At 40.0% G+C, this 10,059-nt stretch overlaps 2 protein-coding genes across 4 annotated transcripts in view; both read left to right on the top strand.

Annotated features, from left to right (window-relative positions):
- Window positions 1–824: 824 nt before the first annotated feature.
- Window positions 825–8,118, top strand: SLC10A5 (solute carrier family 10 member 5). Its single transcript, XM_059994819.1, has one exon. It carries the CDS (start codon window positions 1,710–1,712, stop codon window positions 3,030–3,032), a length of 1,323 nt encoding a protein of 440 aa, XP_059850802.1. The 5' UTR covers window positions 825–1,709; the 3' UTR covers window positions 3,033–8,118.
- The window catches only part of IMPA1 (inositol monophosphatase 1), a 28,636-nt gene continuing 20,512 nt past the window's right edge, over window positions 1,936–10,059 (top strand). Inside the window, exons 1-2 of one of the 3 annotated variants that reach the window (XM_059994824.1) lie at window positions 1,945–2,031; window positions 8,173–8,588. The gene's annotated coding sequence lies outside the window, so the exon portion shown is untranslated. Of the gene's footprint in view, window positions 2,032–8,172; window positions 8,589–9,683; window positions 9,735–10,059 lie in introns of those variants that run through there. The other 2 variants (XM_059994826.1, XM_059994825.1) reach the window with 2 other exon arrangements.

Below are 10,059 nucleotides of genomic sequence, written 5' to 3'. Positions count from 1 at the left end.
TCAGATTTTATTCCAGGCAGTTTTCAGATAAGAAGCCTTGGAGAACCTGAAGAAGGGTAAAGGCTACAGATGGAAGGATCTGAGGAAAGTAAAATTTACATTCCTCACCTCTTTGACCTGGGCGACAAAAATTGTGAATTAAGATATTTGGTCACATAACTGTAAAGATAGCTTTGGTTTCATAAAGTTCTTGTCTTATGTTTATTTTTTGTCTTTTTAAACCAGGGAAGTTCTCTGGGAACTTAACTGAAATATCACAGAAGCATTAGTTCCAGTCCCTATTTTCAACATTGGTATAGTGTATTTTGTTTTTCTCAGTGTGGTACATGGAAATAAAATTGATGGACTATAAAGTCTATTGTATTTGAAAGATTAACCTACATAAGTCAAAATTTCAAAAACTTGTAAAAATATCCAATAAAAATTGCTTTGACAATTTTTGAGGAGCAAACATTTTATGATCTAAAATACTTAATGTGTAACTGTCATTGTTGCATCTGACACAGATTGTGTCATGATTACAGGAAGGATCTGCTGAAATGATTATATGATCAGAGACTACTAGATCTGTAGGCTCAGTAGTACATAACTGTACTGGGGTTTTTTTGTTGTTCTTTTTTTTTTTTTTTTTCTTTTTCTGCTTAGCATCAGAAGCCCCTCCTCTTGTTTGGGAAACAGAAAGCATTTGTGAATCTGTGGGTTGAAGTTCAAAAAGCCTGACTCTTTTCCTTATTCCTTCCTTATTCCAAGACAGGCATATGACCTAAGTTGGGTCAATTGAATATCCTTGCCATAGCTGTGAGTAAGGAGTCGTGTTACTAGGAAGGAATAAAAGATTAGAATTAGTCAGTGGGCTTACGATTGCCCCATTGCGTCAGGGCCCAAGTGTCCAGCAGCAGTGGTCCCTTAACCAGGCTGTACCTTTGGCCATGGATCTGGCTATGTGCTCTCCCTAGGTTGCCAAGCTATCTGGTAACCATACAGGAATTTTTTTTTCTACCTAAGGACACCACAAACCGTTTCAGTTTTTGCCTAACTGATACCATCACTGTTTAGAGTCATGGGAAAACCCTAACTAGCCTAAGGATGCTGCAAGGCCAATGTATGGGCTCTGCAGTTTCCTGAGTAATGATGAAGAGCCACGAAGGCTAAGCTCCAGGAGGGAAGAGTCACCTAGCTTGATGACTGTGGTATACTCAGCTCCTAGCTCAGGGCCCTAGAACACAGATTCAGTAAATTTTTATTTGATTCTGACCTGAACGAATAAAATAGTAACACCCACCTCTAGGCCTCCTCAACATCTATTTAAAATTTTTGGATCCTGTCTGCTTTTAGTGTAGATTTTCCTTAGGAAGGAACAGAACTCAAAAAAAGATGACACTAAGGTTTTAAAATCAAATAAGTAGGAGGCTGTTTTTCCAGTGGCAGAAATGAAGTCAGGAGTAAAGATTAGGTTTCTGCTGTGATAAACTGAACCTGTTAAATGCTATGACTTTGATATTTCGTAACTGTAGGTTAAACCGTTATGTCACTCATTAGATAGCTCTGTATTTGTTTGAAAAGTACAAGAGTCCCTCCTACTGGACTTTGATCTAGCAAAAAACAACTGTTACCTAACAACCTCAGACCATCACTGGAACACCTGTATGAAGAACGTTCTTTAGTTTATTTAAATGGTTTTGCATATGTAATTTATTTAAGCCTTCAAAATGATTAGAAAACTTTTTATGGTCCTGCTTTTGTCGTCTGTGACTCTTGGGGAGGCAAGGAAATCGTTTCTCAGTTTTCTGAACATAGAAAAGTCTGAAATACTATTTTTCACAAAGACTGAAGAAACTGTCGTTGTAAGGTCAAGTTACAGAGGTCAACAGCCAAACTCCAGCTACCTCTTTGTGCAACTAGAAGATCCTAAAATGCTCCAAGTGGTGAATGTGACTAAGACCTTATCAGATGTTACCAACTTTACCATAAACCTGGTGACAGATGAAGACGGGGAGACAAATCTGACCATTCAATTGTGGGATTCTGAAGGTAGGCAAGAAAGACTCATTGAAGAAATAAAGAATGTCAAAGTCAGAGTGCTCAAACAAAGACAAGACAGTCTTTTCCAGACATCAAACCTTATTGATAGAAATATCCTTATGCTTTTTCTGCCAATGATACTGTTAAATAAATGTGCGTTTGGTTGTAAGATTGAATTACAGGTGTTTCATACAATATGGAAGAGACCTTTGCCAATAATTCTTGGGGCAGTTTTACAGTTTTTTCTTATGCCATTTTGTGGATTCCTTTTGACGCAGATTTTGGCATTGCCTGAAGCACAGGCTTTTGGATTTGTAATGACCTGTAGCTGCCCAGGAGGGGGTGGGGGCTATCTGTTCGCTCTGCTTCTAGAAGGAGATGTCACTTTGGCCATTTTGATGACTTGCACATCAACGTTATTGGCCCTGATAATGATGCCTGCCAATTCGTACATATACAGTAGGATGTTAGGGTTATCAGGTACTTTGCATATTCCTGTTTCTAAAATTATGTCAACACTCCTTTTCGTACTTATACCTATATCAGTGGGAATAATCATCAAGCGTAGACTACCTGAAAAAGCAAACTTCCTGGAGAGGATCATTAGGCCTCTGAGTTTTATTTTAATGTTTGTAGGGATTTATTTGACTTTCAGAATGGGATTAATGTTTCTAAAAACAGTGAACCTAGAGGTGCTTTTATCGGGTGTCTTAGTTCCTGCTTTGGGTTTGTCGTTTGGGTACTTTTTTGCTAAAATGTCTATGCTGCCTCTTCCTGTTTGTAGAACTGTTGCTATCGAAGGTGGGGTACTGAATAGTTTCTTAGCCCTTGCTATTATTCAGCTTTCTTTTTCACGGTCCAATGCAGACTTGGCTTCTGTGGCTCCTTTCACAGTGGCCATGTGTTCTGGATGTGAAATTTTACTGATCCTTCTGTTCTACAAGGCTAAGAAAAGATGTATCCTTATCATAGAAGAGAAAGAAAGAAAAATCCCCCGGTCTAACAGTTAAAGCTTTACTGAATTTTCCTACTCTGAATGAGGTACTGTGGGAGATTCAAAGAATATCTGAAATGATGCCTGCTCTCAACTCACTTATGATCTGATTGAAAACTTGACATTAGGGGAGAAATATATACATACATATAATCATATGTGCTAAACACCAATGAATAGCACAGACAGTTAAATGTACAGGAATTCGGAGGAAGGAGACTACTTTTCAACTGTATTGGCTTGGAAATGTTCTATAGAGTTGGATTTGAATATAATACTTTATTATGGTCTCTTGAACAGAAAAGAACAATAAAAAAAAAAAAGTCCTCCTATAGTGATTATGATATATCCCAAGTATTTACGGAAGGGCTGCCCTTCCATAATAGGCATTTGGTAAATGCTCACACAGTGAATGAATATGTAAATTCATATTTGGAATCGATGTCTTAAACTAAATATAGCATTTCTGCTCTCATAATTATACTTCCTCCTGTCATCCACGTCTCCCACTAAAGACGTTACCATTTACCCTGAAGCACAGGGTCATCTCTTCCCCCTCTTCTCCTTTCTTCCCTCTTCTTTTTACAGGCAATTTCTTTTTATCAGTCTCCTCTCTATTCCCAGTACTACCACTTTTGTTCTGCCCTAGACTGCTGCTTCCCTAAACCTTTCTTACCTGGCTTTTGGCCTCTCTGTCCACTCTCCAAGCACTGGCAGATTAATCTTCCTAAAATCTAACTTTGATCATGTGCTTTCCCTGCTACAAAACTTTTTGCCTCTTGAATAAAGTCTGTATTCCTTAGTGAGGCATTTTGTACACTCTGCTCACTGACTTCACTCTAGCGTTCCAGTTTTATCTCCCCTCCCACTTCTTTACAGGTAGTCTTTGCTCCAATCAACAGATAACTTGATAACTCATGACTCTGCCTTTGTTCACACTGTCCCTGAAACCTGAGGGGACCACGTCATCTCTGTCTATATTTTGATCACTCTCACAGACCTGGCTCAAATACCACCCTTGCCATGAAGCTTTGACTCATCCCCCTTAGCTACCGGGAACTAAAATTTCCTCTAAATTCTCATCACAATTTTTTATGCTCATAGTACTTAGCCAACCTGGCTTTTATTACAGCTATTTGTGTTCCTATCGTATCCTCCCTATTTTGCTATAAATCCTTGAGCATGCAAATTATCAACATAATATAATATGTAAACAATATAACAATACTAACAGTACAATATAATAGTATGAACAGTATAATATAATAATATAAACAATAGAATACGATAACAATATTCATTTTGATACTCCCCATAATATGTAGCATATTTCCGGTGTGCTTATTCAAATAAGTGTTGAAGCACAGACTAGGGCCCAAATGAATAGTATGTTTGTTTTTACACCACTGTTGAGTTTTCAAAAGCAATTTTTAGTATCTAGTTCCAGTTTGCACTTCTCTGCAAAGAAAGTGAGGGCATCAAGAAAGAGAAATAACACTCTAAATAATTCTGCTTCCCACATTTCCCAGGCCTTAGTTATAGGCAAATTACTTAGCCATCCTGTAGTACCATTTCCTTACATAAGAAATGGAGATAATAGCGTAAACTCCATCAAATTGTCATAGGAATTAAATGAGATCATATTGACAATGTACTTAGAACAGAGTACGTGCTCAGCAAGTGTTAGCTGCTATAATTATTTTACCAGACTTTAAACTTTTGACAGTGATATATCTACTGTTGGTTTGAAATACTAATCTGATAACTCTGCATAAAGCCTAAAACTTCGAGCATTTTCCTATTAGTGTTATTCACCATCTTACTCATAGTATTAGGGAATTTTTGTTCAGTTTGCCAGCTGATAAGACAACCAAAGTTCTTTTTTTCTTATTTCACCAAATCCAGTATGTTAATACCAAGATTCATCAAAGCGCTGGTTTGGCATGGTTATTATTCATTTTATAAAATGTTAATTGCCTACATGAAATACTTTACTACTGACTCCTTTAAATGGAAATCTCCACTTAGGGGCTTAAAATATAATTAAGCTTGCATAAATTTGACTTATGTACATTTTCATGAACAAATTTTACTGATTGGGAGACAAGAAACTGCCTTTCTAGTTGCTCTTTATCCTTAACTTTGTGGTCTCGAACAAGACACTTCTCTGCAGTTCAGTTTTCAAATCTGTAAAATGAAGAGATTCAACTGAGGTTTAAGATCTTGCTTAACTCCTAAGCCTGTAATTCTGGCATAAAACTCTGGGACATTAACACCACGGGCAGGGCAATGGGTTCAGGTTGACAAGAATAACCACTCACAGTTGCTGTTTTCTACTTAAAGCAACAACCAAAATATAAGTTTCTTGAGGGCAGGGACCACATATTATTCTTTGAATTCCCTACAGTTTTTAACCAATACTTTTAATTGAGTTGGTGCTCATAAAACATTAAATTAATTAATCATTAATATCTATGGAAGTCAATATCATATACTCTAGGGCCAGATTATGCCGGGGTCTGCAATTTCAGCTCTGTCACCAACTGGGTGACATTGGTCAAGTTACTTAATCTCTCTATGCCTAAATTCATGTGGAAAGTGGGGATAACGATAGTACCTACCTCATGATATTGTTGTGAAGATTAAATGAGTTAGTATTAATAAGGTCCTCAGAATAATGCCTAACACATAGTAAACTCTATAATTATTATGGTTACTCTCTGTATGTTTGATCTTGCACCTTAAAAGCAGATGAATGTGTACAAATGGAATATATTTTATTTATCTTATAGATGTATCATGGAAGATTGAGATTTTTATGTAGGAAAATTTGTCTAATTTGGATGGGGATGAAGTTATTCAAGCTATTTATTTATTGTTTAAGAATGAGAGGCATAAAGCAGGCTAACTAATTGCTTGAGTTCATACCAACCATTTGTCCAACAATAATCAGTATCAAGGCTGCAAAGAACAAAAGGCTTTATTTGAAGTCTTAAGAATTGCAATTCAGGAGACACAGATTTGGGACTTCCCTTGTAGTCCAGTGGTTAAGACTCCACACTGAAGGGGGCCTGGGTTCAATCCCTGGTCAGGAAATAAGATCCCACATGCCGTGCAACATGGCCCCCCCCAAAAAAAATTTATTTTAAAATTAAAAAAAAAAGAGAGAGAGAGACAGGAGACACAGATTCGGGTAAAACTGAAAGAGTATTGCAGGGGGGAGAAAGGAGCTTATGCAGGCAAAAGCCACAAGATTGTTCAAGAATTATGACTGACCCTGATTCAAGAAAGGAAATATTTGTCCTGAAGGCTCTCATGAGTTATTTTAGGGTAAGGGTCCAATAAATATCTTGAGTTTCTGGAACATTGGGTAGATGTTCTGGATGCATGTGTTAAGGTAATAAGTGGTCAAAAGTTTCATTTTGTCTGAGACATGCATAAGTCACACTTCCTCGATGGCCTCCTGGCTGGCTCCATTTTAGAGAGCTCTCTTAGCAATACCAACTCCATTTTGATTTTCCTTTCACACATTTTACACAGCCGTGATTGATTAAACAAAAGATCCAGAGGTAGAAGGATAAGCCATTTTTTAAAAAATAAACTTTCATTCCAACCTTTAATAGAGATGATTCTATGATACATTTTTTTCCAGAACTAAAAACTCTGTCTGTAATTCCAACCTATGTTATGTCAAAACGTGAAATCTTGTTAGGTATCCTGAAGATTCCACCCATAAGGAACCTGCATTTTGTGTTTATAAATTTTTGTCATTTTTAATCAAAGTCCACTGAATAATTAACTATTAATTAAGAAGGTCTTGGTAGGTGGAATCTGTATGTGTTTTTTTTGTTTTTGTTTTTAGTGAAAGGAGTTGCCATTTAAAATAAGTCAGCTCCGGAGACTAAATAAAGTTAGCAAGATACCCAAGATCGCAGGGGAAGAAATCACCATGAAGGGCGCTCTTTATTATGCAAATACAAGGCACCTATCACTCATGTAGGTGATGACCAGAGCACTCTGTGGCTTGACAAAGGCCATCCTTCCCAGAACCCCTCCACGAATAGTCAGGTGTCTGGGGAGGTGTCAGGGGCATTGGATCTGGCCTGTCTTCCATTTTGAGGTTTAGCATAATTGGAACCTCTGTCATGGATGTAAGTCCGTTGGTAGGAAAGGATATCAAAGGCCCCCAAGAGGGAACTCCCCATTAGGGAAGTCTGGAACAGTGATCTGATCACCACGCCGGGGAGCAGATTTTGTCCTGGTATAGTGTGTGGCTAAGGCTGGAACCTGACCCCTCTGTAACCCCAAACCACCTTGGCACAGCAGACAGTCTTCGGGGTTGGGAACACCAGCTGCAGATGTGACTATAGCTTTAACAATTGCCCTTTTGGGAAGCCAAGATCAATGCACTAGGTACCAAGGTCTCTGCAGCCATCTGAATCACTCGCAGCACTGGACAAAAATCTTTTGGATTGTGTGGGACCAGTTTGCAACACTGCCAAAACCAGATCGGAGCACTAGACCTCCCTGTGTACTAGAGGATTCATTTTACTTTCAGTCAGGCATTTGAAAGCAGAACAACCTCCTTGGACTGAAAAATCCCTGAGTTACTTGAGGACAATTGTAAAGTAGCAGCTGAGGCTCCTAGAAAAAGATTGTACTTCTTGCTCACTAGAGGTAGGAAGCTTGAAATGGTTTTAATTTGAAGGAATGAGATATTCTATCTACTCTTCGATTACACCGATTTTAGCAGCTTTGTTTATTTAAACGAGACTTAAAGAGGACTTAAATGACATTTCTGCAAATGCCTGGAAAATTTTATTTGGTTAAAAACCAACACTTGTCACCACAGAGTTGGCAAGATTTTTATTTTAAGATGATTGACAATGAAGAACCAAAAAACTAATTTCTAAAGTTTTTTGTTAAATTTTTTTTAATCAAGAAGACAAAAGCATCATTTGCTAGACAAATTGAGGTGTTCAAATCAGATACTTAGAAGGAGACAAAGTTCTGGCTTTTTGTGAGGTTTGGTCCCAGACTTCATGTCATTCATTTTTGAGAACTCTCATTTGCAACACATTGGTGACAATATCCTGTGTTTTTTTGTTTTTTTTTTTTTGCGGTACGCGGGCCTCTCACTGTTGCGGCCTCTCCAGTTGCGGAGCACAGGCTTCGGACGCGCAGGCTCAGCGGCCATGGCTCACGGGCCCAGCCGCTCCGCGGCATGTGGGATCTTCCCGGACCGGGGCACGAACCCGCGTCCCCTGCATCGGCAGGCGGACTCTCAACCACTGCGCCACCAGGGAAACCCGAAGCGGAACTCTTTTAAGGACCATAGACTAGTCCTTGTATTTCATGTGATGCAAGCTTATCATACTATGTATTCCCTGAATATGGACTTTGGAGTCAGTGTGTTCTACTCTTTGCTCTTGCTGTGTGACTTGAGGATAAATAACTTCCCCTGAGCGTCAGTTTCCTCGTCCATATGATGAAGCTGATCATATCTTCTCATGGAACTGTTGCAACCTTTAAGTAAAATAATGCATATGAAAACAAAAGTGCCTGAAGCATGGTAAGTCCTCACTACATGGTTACCAAATGAATTATTGAGAATAGGGGCAGTTGGTTCTGGCCAATAAATGTCTGTCTGTCTACCTATCATAGGTTTACTATAGTGTATATTGTTGAGGAGGAAGAAAACTTTCCTCTAGGAAACCTTCTAAGTTCTTCTGGCTGGTCTAAGAATTAAATTGACATGAGATAGATTTAACAGGAGAAAATCAAATTTAATTTTATACATATGAGAATCCCCCACACATAAAGGGGCCAGAGACCCCACGTGCATGAGAGGGTCAGAGGCAGAAAAGTAAAATGAGGACTACATGCCATCCTGAGCTAAGGAAATGAGATGGGGGCCTGGGGCTTCCAAGGACAGGAGGATGATAAGAAGAAAAGCAGATGTTTGGTAATTAGATATTTGCCCTACCATATAGATGGGGCCCTTTAGATAAAGCATATCTCCAATAATAACTCTTTTCTGAGAAAAATTTCCAGTTTAAATTCTTCTAGGTAGTTAAGGGAGGGAGAGTATTTTCTCTTGCACTCACCAGGTCTCAGTTGCCTTTAGCTCAAAATAATCCTCATTCAAAAATGGAACATTTGGGGGACGCTCCGTTATGAACCCCTACAATATGTATATAGTGTAGGTTTACCCAGCATAGTTTTAACAAATAAAAGTTGCAAAGCTAGAGTCGTATCTCCAGTTTGTGTTTTGCCAAAAGGGTAGTATGGAATAAAAGACTGGGACAAAGAAAGGGAAACAGGAAAATTGGAAGGAATGGAAGACATAAAGGATGGGCAAAATAGAGGAAAGGAATTTTTTTTAAATTACAGAAGAATGTACAGGCAGGAGAAAGAAAGTCAGAAGAACCACAGACGAAAAAGAAGAGGTCAGATCTGGAAGGACCAGGCAGAGGGGGACGGGTCGGGAAGCGATCAACAGCGCAGCTTGGGTCTGGGGCTGGGGCAGGGAGTTGGGGGTTGGAGGGCTATGCTCCGTTGTGGGGTGGGGCCAGAAGAACCCTAACCCCGTGGGCGGGGCTGCAGGGGCGGGACTTCCTGTCGGAGGCGTTACCAGCCTGACCCTCCTCTCTCTCCGGAAGAGGCCAGCGTTGGATGCGGCTGGTATTCTAGCGAGCCTCAAGCTCTTCACCCCGAGGTGAGACCTTCCTTCCTGCGATCCCGCACCAGCCCTTGGGCGGGGTCGTCGGGCGCTGCGGGCGCGGGCGGCTCTCCGGAGTGGTTTGGAGTGGGTGGGCTCGGTCAGCGGTGCGGGGTGGCGCCCAGCGACAGAGGTCGCAGTTGGGGCGCCTTCACCCCTGCTGTTTTGTCTTGAGCCGCGGCCGAGTGACACCAGGAACGGTCCCTGCGTGTGTAGCGGTTTCGCCCCCGGGATCTCGCTGAACCTTTGCGGCAGCTTGTGTAGAATAATTCCCTCTTTTTCACTTTGTCGATTCCAAAGAAGCTCAGAGAGACCTGGCATA

This window comes from Delphinus delphis, chromosome 17 (assembly GCF_949987515.2).
Source record: "Delphinus delphis chromosome 17, mDelDel1.2, whole genome shotgun sequence".
Classification (NCBI taxonomy): Eukaryota; Metazoa; Chordata; class Mammalia; order Artiodactyla; family Delphinidae; genus Delphinus; species Delphinus delphis.
Note: the sequence above shows the minus strand (reverse complement) of the source record. Positions and strands in the feature narration are given on the sequence as shown.